The sequence below is a fragment of the Prinia subflava genome, chromosome 3 (genome assembly GCF_021018805.1).
Source record: "Prinia subflava isolate CZ2003 ecotype Zambia chromosome 3, Cam_Psub_1.2, whole genome shotgun sequence".
Lineage (NCBI taxonomy): Eukaryota > Metazoa > Chordata > Aves > Passeriformes > Cisticolidae > Prinia > Prinia subflava.
Window position 1 is genome coordinate 104,146,551 of NC_086249.1, and position 17,463 is coordinate 104,164,013.

At 42.6% G+C, this 17,463-nt stretch overlaps 1 protein-coding gene across 2 annotated transcripts in view; it reads left to right on the forward strand.

Moving 5' to 3' along the window:
- The window catches only part of DSCAM (DS cell adhesion molecule), a 453,735-nt gene that overhangs the window by 377,072 nt on the left and 59,200 nt on the right, over positions 1-17,463 (forward strand). For both annotated transcript variants that reach the window (XM_063393172.1, XM_063393173.1), the window contains exons 20-21: positions 363-496; positions 14,354-14,507. In XM_063393172.1, the coding sequence (XP_063249242.1) occupies positions 363-496; positions 14,354-14,507 (288 nt within the window). The remainder of the gene's footprint in view (positions 1-362; positions 497-14,353; positions 14,508-17,463) is intronic.

Consider the following 17,463-nt stretch of genomic DNA (forward strand, 5'->3'; position numbering starts at 1 on the left):
GAGAAGTCCTTCCTCTAAAAGGAATTAATAACATATATACAGTTAGCAAAACATTTCTTTTTTTGTATAGCAAATCACCTGGGAAAGAAATTTCCCAAACCAAAACATCTCAGACATGCAATCAGAACTAAGGGACCCTCTGAAGAAGAGTTTATCCCCTCTAAAGGATGGCGTCACAGCCCCTAAACCTTCTCCCTTGCACGAGCAGTGTGGAGGCTGCTCCTTAAGACAGTGTGTCCATCTCAGTCCATGGGGGCACAGCCAGCAAAGCAAAACACTCCCCTTTTCCTCTTAACTCCCCTGTTACACCGGGATGATTGAATATCTGCCTTGGGCCACTCTAACACACTTTGTTTGTCCAGTCCCAGGTCCTCCTGCTGGAGTTAAAGCCGCTGCTGCCTCGGCCTCCACGGTTTTTGTGTCCTGGCTGCCTCCGCTGAAGCTGAACGGCATCATCCGGAAATACACCGTGTTCTGCTCACACCCCTACCCCACGGTGAGTGCCACAGCCCCTCTGCGGGGCTGACACACAGCACTGGCACAGACCAGTCCTTGATCTGCTCCTTGCTGCTTCCTCTCCTGCCCTGAGCAAGGCCAAAAGGAGCTCCTGGAGCTACAGGGACAAGTGAGAGTCGACTTTGGTTTATTCCGCCGATCAAATTTTTGTTTAAAACCTATTGCAGAGCATTAGCTCACAAATAATTTCAAAAAGTAGAGCTGAAGAGGAGTATTTTTCAAGGTTTGGTTAGTTTAGAATGTAACAAGTTGCATTTCCCAGGACCAGCCCTGTTGCAGCTGGAGGCATGCATTTATTTACCCTCTTTTCATCTAAGTTCCTGCCTTTTTGGCTTGAGTATTCATGTGTGAAGGAACATAATGACTTATAAACAAATATATTTGCTTGTGAATAGGCTTATTTATGCCTTATTTGCCCACTCCAGCTCTTTGTGCTTTTACTTGCTGAGAAAGTGACAGGAGGAAATTTGAATAGAGTATCAGGTTATTTTTCTTCCTTTCTGAATCACAAAGAAATTCAGCAATCCCTAAACACAAGGGCCAATTACTCTCTCTAAATACCCATGCATATTTATTTTCATGTGGATTGAGAAGAATACTTATTTATTTTATCCCTGAGGTTTGGATTTAGGTTTTATCCAAGATTTGGATTTCAGTTTTAAGCAGGACTTCCCAGCAAAGGTTAAAAAAATGCAATTTTGGTTTAATAGGCAAAGAAAATATTGTTCCAGAAATTTCCAGAAGTGCTTCAGGCATGTGGAAATTTCCTTGCCTCCAAGCCAGGGGTTTGGAACAATGTGGTCTTTTTGATTCCTTCCAACTCAAACCATTGTGTGATTCTCTGATTTGTGTTTGGGATTACTGTCTCCTAAAATCATTAATTTTATAATTGTAGCAAACCAAACCATCTTTAGCACACCTTTAAATGTAAACTAGCTGGAGATTTTCCATCACAGCACACACATTTCTGTGGCACTCAGTGGGTTAAAGAGGTCAGAGTTTAGAGGACAGCCCTGAGTGGGGATCAGGCACTTCTCTGGAGGCTTGGAGAGAACACCAGATGGTGCTGCTGCCTTCTCCAGATACTTTCCATGCACAGAGCTGCAGTGCTTCTTCCTGGGGCTTTGCTACCAACATTTTTTCCTATAGTTACATCCCCAAGAAAATAAACATCCTCAGCTAAAAATATTATTCTCTACCGTGTGAGTCTCTCACATAAAGAACTTCCTATTTTGTGGGTACCTTTTGGAGTACCTCAGACATGGACAATGACAGGAACAGTTGCGCTTTTTTTGCTGCTCTTGGCCTGGAGAGAATCTTGCTGCTGTATTTTTGTGGTGTTCATTATGCAGGGATATGTATGAACCACCATGGAACCAAACTTTAGCCCCAGGTAGAGGCTTGGAGGTGTTTGTGCTTTTTATGAATTGCTGATGGATAGTTCTGAAAGGTGTCCCTGCCCCCAGGACAGATGATCTTTAATGTCCCTTCCAGCCCAAACCATTCTGTGATTCCATGCAGTGTAAGTACATATAAATATATATATGCACACACAGATATGTGCATAAATATGTTCAACATGAGTCCCTGTTCCAGTGTTCTGCAGATCAGCAGGAGCTGTGACTTGCAGAGATCTTCTGTATCAGCCCTGAGTGCTGAGTGAGGCAGGGATTACACTGGGGGCTCAGTTTCCAGAAGCCAAGTTGGACATTTTTAAACAAATGCAAACCCCTCAGGACATATTTAATATAGGACACACTCCCTCAGCTTTATTTCTAACAAAATGCTTTGTTATCTTTTATTCTGAAATGGACTGTGAGCTGAAAAGCTGTTTTATTCAGAGCTGCTTTGCAGTGAAAGAAGCCTGCTGCAGAGCTGCTCAAATGCCAACACTGCTGTGCAGATACACTTAATATATCCAGGGAAGTTCTTGTTTGATTCACTGCTGGCAGAGACAAGTAGCTGACAGAGGGAGAGGTCTTAAATTAGGCTGAGGAGGAGAATAAATAAAAGACCTGTGTCTTTATCATCTCTTCTGCCACCATAAGTAGCAAGTGCTGTAGCTGCAGGTATGGAGCCCTAAAAACTTCATCCATCAGTCGCAGCCCTGGCTGCAAAATAACTTTGCTAAAAGTCTGCTATTCAAGCAGAAAAGCAAACTCAGTTTTCAGGCATCAGTGAGAAGAAAGAGAAAAGGATGGTGGTAAAGCTAAACTGAAGGGGAGGCTGCATTCTTTGCAGATTGTGTTTTATTGCTGAGAAAAAGTCAATATAATAGACTTTTTAGACAGGTTAACAACAGACCTTTACACAAGAACACTGCTTTGGTGTTTAAGTCACCAACAGGAAAAATAATTAACTCTGTTTGTCATACTGTGCATATTTTTATTACGAACATAACACTTATACAACCCTGACATATTGTAAAATGAAGATTTGCTGCCTCTTGCACTATTCAGTTTCAGCCTTCTGCTGCCTCTGTATAGAACAAAAGGCATTTCCTCTAAAATATTATGAGCCCTAAGGACAGCATTTGCTTGGGATGTTTCAAACCACAAATATGATTAATGTGTGAAAAATGGAAAAGGTTCTCCACTGCAGTCTATTCTCTGGCCAAGATAAAGGGCAAGCAAGGATCCAATTTCACACTGTTTAATTGTTGTGTCTGTAGTATTCTACAGGCATAATTAGGCAAAACTTTCTCTTTTTTATTCTGAAAATGTAGGAAAAAAATACAGAAATATGAAACTTCACAGATCCTTCATTCTTCAAATATATTGCTGGGTTTTCAGCTTTTAGATCTTTCTACATCCTTTGGAGAAATCCAGAAATGTAGATTACAGTTTTCAAAGATTATTTCCGACACAGGTACCTGGGGCTGACTGTAGGGTTTGCACTATGAGACAACTCCAAATCAACTCCCCTATTTCAGCCCTGAGCTCTGCTTTGTGCTCTGGCTCCTCATCCAGCTAATCCAGTTTATCACAACAGCATCATCTGGGATCTTTGCAGGAATATTCTCACTCAATTCATCTGATTCAATAGTTCTGCAATTTCTTCTCCTGCCAGTCCTCAGGCTTCTGGTCTTTTGAGACCTCAGTCAAGGGTGGGTTTGAGGGACAAATCACCCCTTAGCAGAATCAGTTCTAATCAGAATCAGAAACAGAATAAGCTACAGTTTCATCAACCAACATTGCCCTAATGCCAGAATTTAAGTTAGAAAAAATATCCTTTGTGCTAACCCATAGCCTACATTCTTGCTACTCCCCACTTCCTACCACATCCATGTCCATGTGAAGGATCTGGCTTCTCAAGACCACCTGTAATATCTTAGATCCCTTCTAAGAGCAGTGATTCCCATTGTACTATCAGGATGCTCATGGCACTCATCCTGCCCAGTCTCAGGGAAGGGCTGTCACTGCTATCCCATCCTGGAAGGAGGATTTTCCTGTGGTGCCACACACAGGGAACACAGTTTGAGTCCTAGCACAGAAATTTAGGCAGCTCAGCTCCTCCTGGTTGTGCAGCCTCAAGAGGCTGCTCCAGCACTTCCTGCCTTGGGCTGGAGAGGTGCATTGCCAGGGATTTTCAAAGTGCAACAGAAAAGGAGATTTGGGGATTTTCTGAAGGAAAAACCTCCCAAAAAAACAACCACCAACCTCTTGTTGCATTCAGGTCAGCACAATGCTTAGGAAAGAATTAATGGGATTGGATTAAATAAAATTTAGATGTCACAAAGTGTCTGGAGAAGGTTGCTGCAATACACAGGTTAGCCAGCCTGGGAAAGTTTGATCTCAGAACAAATAAAAATCATCTTTTAAAGAAGCAGGAGAGTGCTGATGGCAGGAGAAGGGAGGCTAAGGATCAGGATTTCCTGGTGCAGGAAGGGATGAGAAAGGTCCTATGCACAAGGACAGAGAATTTTTTATGTGAGAATTCTGATCAGCTGGAGAAAAATATTACCATGAGATCCTGGTCAAATATTGAAGCTAAGGCACAGACTGTGGAATCTCCACACATGGAAATCTTCAGGAATTCACTTTACACATCACTGGGCAACTTGATGCAGTTAAACTTGCTTTGAGAAGGGGTTTCGACTGGGTGATCTCCAGAAGTCAATTTTATTTTTATATGGCAGTTTAAAGCTAGAAAAGTTGGTCAAAATCTGTATACAACAAGGGAAACCAGACAGTGGTACAGTTAATGTGCAACTCTCTGAGGAAAAAAACACATCAGAGTGACACCAAGATGTCTCATAAGGTAAAAGTCTCCAATAAAACTCATATGACATTTTAGGCCACTGGCAGAACTGTTTGTCTTTTCCATCTGAACACTTTCTATGCACAGTCTCCCAAACAAGTTCTGCTTTTAGCTCCCACTATCAGGAAATCAGAGAGTGGGAGTGAGGTCATCTTATTTCACATCTTAAGTGAGTTCCACATGAGTGGAGGAAAGACAAGAACCAACTGACTGTGTCCTGAAAAGGAAGATCACTGAGAAAGGAGAATGGTCTCCATTTATTATCCTTTTATAGTGCAGTTCTACTTACACAACTCCTTTCCATTAATCTCCAGGCTTTCTATGGAGAAAGCATAGAGTGATGCAGAAATTAATGACCTGCTTTGCTGGAAACAGCAGGAAAATCCTGTTTGCTCCTATTAGTGAGTGACCCACCAGCAGATTAGCAAAACCCAAACAGCAACAACCATAATGACTACACTTTTCTAATCAACAAGTCAAAATAGACTTTAATATGTGTATTTCTGATTGGGTTATGTCATACCATTCATTGACACCAAAATGATTTTAGTGGTCTGTATTTTCTCAGCTCTTTACCTCACTTTCTACCTCACAAGTACCCAAAGATTGGCAAATATGACAAAAAGCTTGCAAAACATACAGGTTTATATTTAAACCTCAGCATTTCTAGTAAGAAGAACCAGTTTATTCTCTGGTCTTTACTCCTGACAGTAGTTTTGAAATGTTGGTTGATGAAACTGTTGCTTAGCTGTTTCTGATTCTGATTAGAACTGATTCTGCTAAGGGGTGATTTGTCCCTCAAACCCACCCTGGACTGAGGTCAGACCAGAAGCCTGAGGACTGGAAAGAGAAGAAATTGCAGAACTATTGAATCAGATGAATGGAGTGAGAATATTCCTGCAAAGATCCCAGATGATGCTGTTGTGATAAACTGGATTAGCTGGATGAGGAGCCAGAGCACAAAGCAGAGCTCAGGGCTGAAATAGGGGAGTTGATCTGGAATTGTCTCATAGTGCAAACCCTACGGTCAGCCCCAGGAACCTGTGTCAGAAAGAATCTTTGAAAACTGTAATCTACATTTCTGGACTTCTCCAAAGGATGTAGAAAGATGTAAAAACTGCAAGCCCAGCAAAGATTCATGTTGGCCTGGAAATATTTCTGTGAAACAGTTGGGTTTGGAATAGGTGGTAGATGAAGAGGTGCAAAGCAGTGATGGAAAGGAGGGAAATGATTTTATATTTGGGCAAAACACAATTCAATGTACTTGGAAACATAATCAATATTGGAAACGGACCAACATCTGAAGCAGACAGTTACTGATCCTTTTGATTTGCTTATTTTACTGTGAGAAACAGTCTCTTAAGCCTGTTAGACTTCTATATTTGTTTCATTTTTTTGCTTTTATTTAAACCTACTAAGGGGAAAATACATTTTGTGATTTAACCAGCATACACAGGAAACTTTGGGGTTGCCCTGTGGAAGAAGAGAGTAATTGCTGCTCTTTGTAATTCAGAGACTCTAAGTGGGATTTAATTCATCTGATTTCAGATACTTTGAATAGAATCACAAATACTTATTTTGGGGTCATCAAGGATTTTCTTTTATTAAGGAAAGAAGCTAGATGTCTGTGGTAAACTGGATAAATCTCCTTCTGAAAGTTTCCCTTCTCTTTGTTTAGTCTAGAGAAAGTATACATGCCTGTCTTAAACCAGCTGATCTGCAACATAGACTAGATGTGGAAGTATATACAATTATCTTAAACTAGATCTTTAAACTATTAGCTGTCATAAATTCCCATCATCCAGGTGTTTTCCACCAAGTCATTCAGGCAGACACCAGTTTTGTATTGATTTTTGCACAGGATCTGTCTGAATTCTAACTTTGGGTTTGCATCACACTTTCTGATCCTCATTTCCTCTCCAGATTAATGACTTGGATAAAAGAAAACTTTGGAAAATAGAGTTGATGCAATTATAAGACAGAAATTATTTGTTGCCACATACTGTGGATCTTTCACTGATTAGAAGGATGCTGAAAGTTTCTTGGAAAAAAGGGAAAAGTAGCTGGCAGAAGTTGGCTAAGTAGATAAAGTTGAACAGGAGTTTATTTAGAGTCAGCAGATTCTGTAAGGTTGAATTTTAAATATATGTTCATTGATTTGTGTATTACAAGCAGTATTTATCACTATATCTATATAGCACTTTTTACAGCGTGAAGATATTTATGCTTATTAATTCCTGTGTGCTTTATTTAGCATAGAAATAGTGCATAATTTGGGGGTTATTTTAAAACCTTATATTGGACAGTATTTAAAATGTGTCTGTTTAATATACCACATGTTCTATTTTTAGCCTTTTTGTCATTGTTTCACAGCTTTGGTGCCAGCTCCCCAACACAGTACATTCATTATTTTAATTGCTTTGTCAACTTTACATTTTTTGCCTATCTTATTTTTGTCAGAGAGCAGACCTCAGGAGGGATGTGACAGAGCACAAATTGATTCTGAAGATGTGCTGGTTTATATGGTTTTTAAAAGGTCTCCTTGTGAAGCCTTACCAAAACAAATTTGATATTGATTTTTTCATAAACCTCCCTTCTTGTCTCACTGCCTCGTCTCACACCCAGGAATATCAATACAGCCTGACAATAAGTCCTTGATGTCCTGACCTTCCTGTGGTCACCAGCCTGTGACACCTCAGGCTGCTCCCCTCATCAGGAGGCTGAGGGACTCTCCAGGAGGTGCTCCAGAGGGACAGGCAGGTGCTGGACCCTAAGAGGGCTACCTGGAAGTCCAGGCAGGGGGTTTTCTTCCAGGGGTTATACCTGAAAATGAAAATTCAGGAGCAGCTGGGGGAGCTCCAGGTGTTTATCCTGGAGAAAAGGAGGCTCAGGGGGACTTTCTGGCTCTCCACAACTCCCTGACAGGAGGGAAGAGGCAGATGGGGGTCAGGCTCTGCTCCTAGGACAAGAGGGAATGGCCTCAAACTGCACCAGGGGAGGTTCAGGTTGGACATTAGGAGGAATTTCCCCATGGAAAGGGTGCTGAGGCCTTGGCAGGGGCTGCCCAGGGAGCTTTGGAGTGCCCATCCCTGGAGGTGTCCCAGGAAGGGCTGGAGGTGGCACTGAGTGCTCTGGGGACAAGGTGGGCATCAGGCACAGGTTGGTCTCGATGGTGCTGGAGCTCATTTCCAACCTCAGTGATTCTGGGGTTCTTTGGACTGGCAGGATTTTCCTGCCAATGAGCAGGCAGGGAGCTGCCTCTGTCCTTCCCAAAATTTCCATCTGAAACTTTCTAACATTTTAGTTCCACAATTAAGTTTAAAAAAACCAATAAAGTTACAATGTTATGTGGCAGCTGCATTCACTTTTGTGCACAGCTTCTGTTTCCAATAGTTACCTTCAATAATGCTGAGTGAAAAACAGATGCCACCTTTCAAAACATGAGCCAACACCTGAACAGAAACCATTTTGAGACCAAAGTGGCAGCCAAGGGCCTTACTGGAGACCATGGTCCAGGATCCGTGGTTATTTGGAGCTGTGAGAGTCTGTCCATCTGTGAAAGGAAGGCAAAAGCCAGCAGTCCTCAAGAAAAGTACAATTTGTGACCTCAGACAGACTTACACATCCTTAGGGAGTTCACTCAGAGGGCACAGCAGTGGTCTGTGTCTGCTCTTCTCAGGGATGCAGAACTTGAAGTTCATTCTCTATAAATACACATTTGTATTGATTTTTTATTTTTTACCAGTTTGCTTCCAGGTAGAAACCACTGAGTGTAGCCTCCAGTACTGAACAACTTGTGAGTCCAGGAAAATCTAAAATGTGATTTTTAGAATAAAACATCTCAGTACTCTCTGCCCCTCGAGTTCTGTGTTGAGTTTTAGGCCTCTCACATCACAAAAGGACCTTGAAGAGTGGAGTGTGTTCTGGGAAGGGTCTGAAAAACAAGTCTTAGGACCATCAGCTGGGGGAACTGGGGTTCTTCAGTCTGGAGAAAAGAAGGTTCAAGAGGGACCTCATTATTCTTTACAACTCCATGAAAAGAGGTTTTATCAAGGTGGAGTCTCTTGTGCCATGTCCAAAGTGAAAGGATGAGCAGAAATGGCCTGAAGTTGCACCTGATGAGGTTCAGACTGGATATTAGAAATGGAAATTTCACTGAAAGAGTGATCAGGTCTTGGGATGTGTAAGCCTGATATTTCTGGGTCTGAGGGATTTTAGCCTGTTAGCAGCTGCTAAATTTTTTCCCAAGGGAAAAATTCTCAAGAAAGCTTCTTCTCAAAACAGTCTTGGCAAACAACTCTCCTTTCTCAAAACAGTCTTTCTCCAGGTGGTGTTTTGCCTTTCTAGTTCTCAAAGAAAACATTTTAGCTGTTTCTCTAGTTTAACCAATGGGATTGGAGAGGTGTCGTTCCTATTCACCTATCAAGTTAAGTCTGTATGGGAACACCTTATAAAAAGGAGTAAGAATTAGACAATAAAGCTATTTCTATGCTTGGACTTCTAAAGTATTTGGAGTCTCATCTTTTTTTCATGTCCTACAATGACAGGGATGAGCTGCCCAGGGAGGTTTGGAGTCACTGTCTCTGGGAGTGTTCAAGAGTCTGGATGTGCCCCTTGGGACAGGGTTTGGGGTGATGCTGCTGCTGGGTGATGCTGGGAATGGAAGTTCTTTTTCAGCCTTGATGATTCTCCAGGAGCAGTGATTCCTGAGGTAGGGCAAGGCAGACAATTCTGTGATGGAGTTGTACAAAAAGATGGAGATCGTTGTGTTTTTACCACGTGGAATTGAAGGCTTTAATTATCCATGAGGCTCAGTGCTTGTTCTAGGCCTGATCTGTACCAGTGACAAAACAGGACCCAAGGAGCAGCGCCAGGAGGGTGAGATGGGGACTTATGTCAGCCTACACTGCTTATCATTAACGCCTCCAAAGCAGAACCATTTTGAAAAGAGCCATTTAGAGCAGGTCAAAACTGATCTAGAAACCAAGTTAAAGATCAGTGTGGATCACTGGGATGGAGAGCTCAGCTCAGCTCCTGGCTCTCTCCCACTCAGTGGTGGAGCCCAGCCCAGAGGATGGATGTTTGTTGAGAGAGACCCAGCTATGCAAACAGCATTTCAGTGATTTAACTCAGGCCAGATATAACAAACTCAGTGCTCTTCTGTGGGAGGATGCAGAATTAGAGGCTCGTTGTTGTGGGCAGCAGGGAGTGGCCTGACTGTCTCTCCTGAGCCCACTTCTGTTCAGTGGCTCCATTACTGACCTGGATAATGAAATAGAGAGGCTGCCTATTAAATTAGCAGGAGAGACAAGGCTGGGAGGGATTGCATGTACACAGGAGACAGAAGTGGAATTCAGGCAGCTCTTGTTGGTCTGGAAAAAGCTGGATAAAAATTAGCAAGAAAATGGGTACCCTGAATAACCAAGTGCAAAAGTACTGTGTAGAGAGCAATTCTCGTGATTCTTCAGAAGAGGATTTTGAGGTTATTGTGCCTCCCAAGATGAACATTAACAGCCTTCATAATCCTGTCCTGAAAAGCCAAATGAGAATCCCTGGAATTGTTGAGTACAGGTTTGGAAACTGTGAGAAAGCTATGGACCATCTTTAGACAGTCTGAAGGATAACAGAAGATATTATTAGAGAAACTGATGGAGAAAATGGGATTTCTGGACAATGTTGAAAGCACCAGAGTTATTTAGTTGTAAAAAGATAAGGGTACTGGTGGGGAAAGGGATGATAAAACTTCATGTAGATTAAAGACTAGTGCAAAGATCAAGGTAATAATCTATTCTTCATGGTCCTAATAGACTGGAAAAGAAGCTATGGGTTGAAACTGCAGCAGGAAGCTCAAGCTAGATTGAAAAAAACGATTTCTAATCATGAGATTAGTTAAGCAGTGGAATAGGTTGTGCAGCCTAGGGAGTTGCAAAATCTCCTTTTATTGTACATCTTCAAAATCAGGTTGGGGAAACATCTGTTTGAAATTGTGCAGACAGAGGTGAACCCGGTTTAAAGAGGAAAGACTCAGGTGATCTCTCAGAGTGCTTTCAGCTCCATTTTTAGATGATGCCATATTTTCTACCTAAAATTGGAGTGAAAGCATACACCCCACTCTAGGTACGAGATATATTATTTATATTTCTTTTTAATTTTAATTTTCAGCATGAGGCAGCCAATACACAAATAACCAACTTGTTTGTGCTCTTACTTCACAACACACACCACAAGCCTGGGCTGTTTCTCCCTTTCCACTCATGTCCTGAAAGTCTCTGTATGGCTATCCCTGTTCACTTCCAGGTTTCCTGCAGAGGACAGAGATAGAGATCTGTTGCTCACTTATCTAATCAGAAGTTGTGTGGAACCAGCTGTAAGCAAGGTGCTGTCTACCTTTAACTAAATAACCTTCCAGCCCATTGAAAAATTCTATTTTTTTTTGTCTTAACTCCCTGCTTGGGAAACTCCCTGACTGCTTGGAAAACTGTTAGAAATGTATTTTTTTTTTTCTATAACACTCTTCTGAATTTTTCCCAGGTTGTGTTAAAAAACAGAGCAAACAAGCCAACAAATAGAACAAGCAATTAAAAACAGAAGCCATAGGGATCAGAGTTTATGCACATTACCTATTAAATTGTGCTCTAAAGGAGTCAGAAATGCCAGGAGATGGCACGCTGCTCCAAAGTGTACAAAGAAATGCACACCAGTAGGGCTGAAGCTGCAGAGGAAAATTATGTTCTCTGCACCAGCTATTCCTCAGCATCTCTTGCCATTGCCTGGTTAGGGAGGTAGATTGACTGCATCCTGATAAAGGAGTTTTGATTTCATTTTACCCTTCACAGCCCTTGCTGGATTTCAGAGGCTGATCTCTCTCTCTCCTTCTTAGACACTGAGCTAAAGACAGAAGAAAAATTAACCCGTCATCTATAAGCTGAAGAAAAATAACAGTTAGGAAAAAAAAAAATCCCTTGAGCAAGCATGTTATTGCTTCTAAGATTGAACAGCAGTTTATGTTTTATACTGGCACATGCACGGGCCAATATGTGACAAGGTGACATTCCTTTAAATATTTCTTATTTCAATTGTTTAATCTTCTCTTTGCTGACAAAGCTGCCCTTTTTTTCCTTGTGTAATCAAAGTCTCTGGCATGTTAGGCTAATTGAAATGACAGGCAAAAGTTTAAGGTAAAATCGATTCTTTGTCACCGAAGCATCCTCAAGTGTTTAAAAGGGAATGTGAGCTGAGGAAACACAAGATGTATATTAACCAGGTAGAAACCAAAATCTTTTGCTGTAGCAGCTTGTTTTAAGAAAATGAGAGTCGTTAATTCAGTGAAGATGCATTTACCAGATTCAGCTAATAAATTAATTCTGAGAATAATTGATTTTACATTTGAAGTAGCCACAGATACAAATGTGTGAATGATGCTGAGAGAAAGAAAGGAACTGAAAACAAGGCATTTTAAAAGCTTCAGAGCAGAAAATCCTGCTGGATTTCCATCTTCGGAGTTCCAGTGAGAGAGAGCTGGTGGTTGCTGGAATGAAAGTTAGCACTAAGGAATTCTGTGATGTTTAGCTGTTCCTGAGTGCTGTATCCATGTCCCATGCCAGTAGGTGGTTTAGAAGGAACCTGTGCTAGGTAACTGCATTAATGAGTGCAGCCTGAGTGCCAGAGGCAGCCTGGCCTGTTTGACTTTCAAATTACCTGTAGGAAATGCTGCCTCATGAATATTAAATTTCAGCCTCCTCTGCCGTGATCAATACATTAATTTTTATGTATGACCTCAGAAAGATCCAGCCTGTCAAGCTACGGGTGTTTGTCCAATGTTCTTGTGTAAATGTCAAGGCAGATGGTTCTCAAAGCCTGCTGCAATATTTCACCTAATAATAAAGGTGTCTGGCTGCACTGACCTCTTCATACCAGAAGTGGGAACCTGGGCAAACACTGGCTAAACGGGACAAACTAATCTGGCATTTTGACAAGCAAAGGGGCAATGAGTTTGGCTAGGAAATATGGCAAGTTCCCCCTCTGGGCTTGTTCTGAGCCTGGGGAGTGGAGCTGGAGCAAGCCAGAGTTCCCAGAAAAATCACTGTCCATGGAAAGAACAAAACATATTCTTGTAGAAGCCTTTCCACGGCCTCTGAAGGGAGCTGAGGTGCCTGGCTTAGAGACAGATATCTTCACTGTGGATTTCAAATGGGAGAGGAGAGGAACTCCCCTCTTCCCCTGGCTGTAGGAGATGTCAGCTCAAGAACAGAGAAATGCAGTGACCCACTCAGCAGCTGGAACTGTCTGCCAGTTCACATGGAGAGGTGTTTAAATACAGCTCAGAAACATCTCTTATTTATTTGGAATTCACTTTGAAGGACTACCTATTCCAATGTTTTCAGGTCAATGTGCCTTTTGAAATGCTAATCAGGTGGAATTGGCCTTTACCACAAGCAGATATTTGTATATCAAAGAGATCCCTTGCACACTTTGTCAGTCTGAACCAAGTTTAGATTACATTGATGCATTATTTTTAATGCTGATTCCTGCTAAAATCTTCTTTTCTACGTCATTAACCTTCTAATTATTTTTAGCCTAGTGTTAGTTAGCCGTTACCAGGCTCAGCACTGCACAGGGAAGTGAGTATTATTAATTCCAATGGTTCATTACCCCTCTATTTTTACGTGCAGGCATCACAAAGCCCGTGTCAGAAATAAAAGTGGCAATACTGAGCGCTGTAACACTGTTCAGAGCTGAGATTTCCCTCCTCAGACTTCCTGTGGAGGATGTGCTGAGGCTCTCAAAGCCCCCTGAAGGGGTCTCTGTGTTCCCCCACACCTTTCCCTGCACAGGTTGCTCCAAGCAGGATGCAGAAGCTCCCATGGATGAGCAGGGACTGCAGAGCAGCTGGTTGGCTCTGATGCAGCTCCTGGGCAGAGGCACTTGAGTGACAGAGGAGAGGCTGAACTGGCATTTCTTCCAGCACTTGTCCTTCCCTGCTAATGCAGCCAACTGGCTGAGATGACCTTCAGCTGGGAGTCTCTGAATGGAAGTAATTTCGTGATTAAACAGAACTAGACTTGGGGGAAGTTTGAACACTGTTAAAGAGCACAGTTTTATTCCTTGGTTCTCTCCACTGCTGAAGGGATAAGCCACCAAAACCCAGGAAATAAGGAGCACCAAAGCTTCTAGGTGACAGAAATACTAAACTCCAGATTTCACAGCAGATGCAGCACTGAATCTTCCACTGGGAAAGTTTTGTGTAGAGCTAAATCAGTTTGTCAGAGCTATTGATGGTAAAATTTAGCCATATTTATTCACTCCCATTGTTTATCCAACCCTGCAAAAATAAATGGCACATAAAAGTCCTAATCTGAATAAAACCAATCTGTAAACAAGGCACAGGCACAAATTCACTGAATATGAATGGATTGCAACAAGTTACTGTGTCTGCTCTGCTTATTGCCATCTGCCATCTGTTTGGAGCAATTGATACTCATCCGAAGAGCCCTGAAGTGACAGGCTTTGTAGCACTCACATTTTTCTCCAAATACTGCTTATTTTAGCCTGGAAACATTTGTCTCTCCCACCACAGGTGATCAGCGAGTTTGAAGCCTCTCCCGACTCATTTTCCTACAGAATCCCCAACCTGAGCCGGAATCGCCAGTACAGCGTGTGGGTGGTGGCCGTGACGGCCGCGGGACGAGGCAACAGCAGCGAGATCATCACGGTGGAGCCGCTGGCCAAAGGTACAGGGACAGCTGCTCAGGGCCCTGCCATGCTCATCACTGGCAGAATTTGCTCTCCAAGGCTGGGATTTTGTCAGGAGCCACCTCAGCTCGCTGCAGAAGGCGAGGTGGCAGTTCATTGCTCAAGTTTTGCTGGAGTCAGCAGAGAGGGGATGACGTGCTCCTCCAGGGGGTAACTCATCCAGCTTACCTTAGAAGGGAATAGATTGCTTTTTGGAGGAATTTTTATCTCCACTTGTTGGGTGCAGGGGGTTTGCAAGATGATGCCTCTCCCCCTCTGAATATGTTTCTTTTCCTTGCTGTACAAGGTAACTTCTTTATCGTTCCTTTCCTTAGCAATATCTCTTGTGTACTCCACAAGTACCATCTTCTGTATAAAATGGTCTGATTAACATATCTAAACTCTGAGCAATTGTTCCTTACTTGCATTAGCTTTGAAGTTTGCTGCTTCTATTTCAGATATGATGAAAGGATAATGTGCCTCAAATCTTGAATATTTATTTCCAGCTGTATTAGTTGTTCTATTAAAAGATACTGCTGGGGCCTGTGAATTCTGCCTTTTGAGATGTGATGCTTGGAACATTAGAGCACCTTGGCTTGGAAATGGAGGTCTAGAATTTTGAACAGCAAAATGAGAAGAGTCCTATCCCACTCAATCTCTACATGGGGTCTTCAAATTGGTTTTTCTTTTTTTTTCACTACTCTACCTGGTACCATTACAGCCTGTGCCAGGATGGGCAGAGAAATGCACAGATCCCTAGAGCTGCAAAATTAGATACATTTAATTGGCTTTACAGTTTTACAAGCCTGCTAATTCTTCACTTGGGTGTTGAATGATGTAAAGATGTAAAATAGAGTGTCTAGTGCATTATGATGACAGATTCTTTCCAAAAAGGCTTTGCTGAACTTCAGCCTAGTGCCACCAACATGGAGGCACTTTCTGTATGGAAGAGCAAACTCCATCACCGTGGGAAATCTCCCTGTTGCCACCTGTAGTTCACCATTTTAATGAGGGTAGATAACATCAGAGCTGTTACCCTGGGCTGCATCAAAGGCAGCTCAGGCAGAGGGTGGAGGGAGGGGAGTCTGTCCCTGTGCCCTGCTCAGGTGAGGCCCCACCTGCAGAGCTGCCCCAGCCCTGGAATTCCCAGCACAGGGAGGACGTGGAGCTGCTGGAGAGAGCCCAGAGGAGGCTCCAGGATGAGCAGAGGGCTGGAGCAGCTCTGCTGGCAGGAAAGGCTGGCACAGCTGGCATTGCTCAGCCTGGGCAGGAGAAGCTCTGGGCTGAGCTCAGGGTGGCCTTGCAGGGCCTGAAGGAGCCCCAGGAAAGCTGCAGAGAGACAATTGCCAAGGGCTGCAGGGACAGGAGCCAGGGAATGGCTCCCAGTGCCAGAGGGCAGGGCTGGATGGGCTCTTGGGAATCAGGAATTGTTCCCTGGCAGGGTGGGCAGGCCCTGGCACAGGGTGCCCAGAGCAGCTGTGGCTGCCCCTGCATCCCTGGCAGTGCCCAAGGCCAGGTTGGACACTGGGGCTTGGAACAGCCTGGGATAGAGACCCATGGCAGGGGGTTGGAATTTTATGATCTTCAACCTTCCTTCCAACCCAACCCTTCTAGGATTCTGTGATTATCGTGGATGGTATTGCTGATTTTGGAAGCTCTTTGAACACATGACAGTTCCCTCATGTGGAGAAGCTGCAAATAGAGTTCTTCAGATCTGAAAAATCTTTTCCATTGTAGCATAAGTGCAGAGTGCATTATGGACATCAGTGAGAGCAAAGCTGAGATCCTAAAAGGGGGGTGAGGATTGTAAAGGACCCCAGTGAAGGAAGATCATGAAAGAACAATTCAGGGTAAAGGGGCAAAGGTTTCAGTGTGATCCTCCTTTGCTGTCACCTGTGTGTAATCAGTGTGTGGTGATGAAAAGAAAAAATAAACAAAATAAGCATAAAAATAGATGCTCGAATAAGAGCAGAAATTATTAGACATGATGCAATACTAAGAGATTGAGGCTGCAGGCAAACCCTGCACAAAATACACTAGAAGTTCTCTTTTTCTGTGCCCTATAAATTTTAAAAAGAGGGAAATGTTCAAAGATGGACACAGATCAATTCAGGCTTTGCAGGCACCAATATTCATGACCTCAAGTTATGAGGAATTGCGATGGGCAACTGCTCTCTATTTGCCAAAAATTGAGAAGTTGCAACTTGACCCACATGTACTTAAACTGATCCAGCTTACCAGAATTAATTCTGCTCTTCTGAAGCTTATGTAACATAATCCATGATGACAAATAAGTGAACTTAAAAATAACTTTTATGAAAAGGCAAGATGACTTAAAAGAAAAAATAATTAATTACTTCAATATAGACAGGCCAGTCTGAAGAGGACTTTATTTCAAAAGACAGTAGAATGCATCCAGTCAACCTTAGAGTTTGTAGGGATGCTCCAATATAAACCTGCATTAGATGATGCTCAGGAAAAGCCTCTTACATGCACTTAGGACTGTAAAAGTAATGAATAATCCATTTGTGGAGGGTTTGCTGGGTGTTAGGAATACTGATAGCAATTTCATGAACTTTGGATGCAGCTAGGTTAGAAATTATTGTATCACATACAAAATTTCCTTTATGAATGCATCACAGGGCTTTTTAGGGAGCTCAGGAAAGTGGTGATCAGTGCTGAGGGCAGTGGCTGCATAATGAGGAAGGATGGGCAGAGCTCAGAGCCTCAGAGACCTTTTTCACCTCCCACTATATCTGTAGCAAACAGCACATGCCGGGGTCAGAAGCAGTTAAAGCCTGATTTTGCCATAAGTTCCCAATGCAAAAACATCTTGTGGGCCATTATTTTGTAGTTGTTTGCTTCCTTTTTTTTTAGCTCCTCTTACTGCACAGTAACTGTCCAAGTAATGATACCATCATGACAGCTAATAAGAGTTAACTTTGAATTGAATTA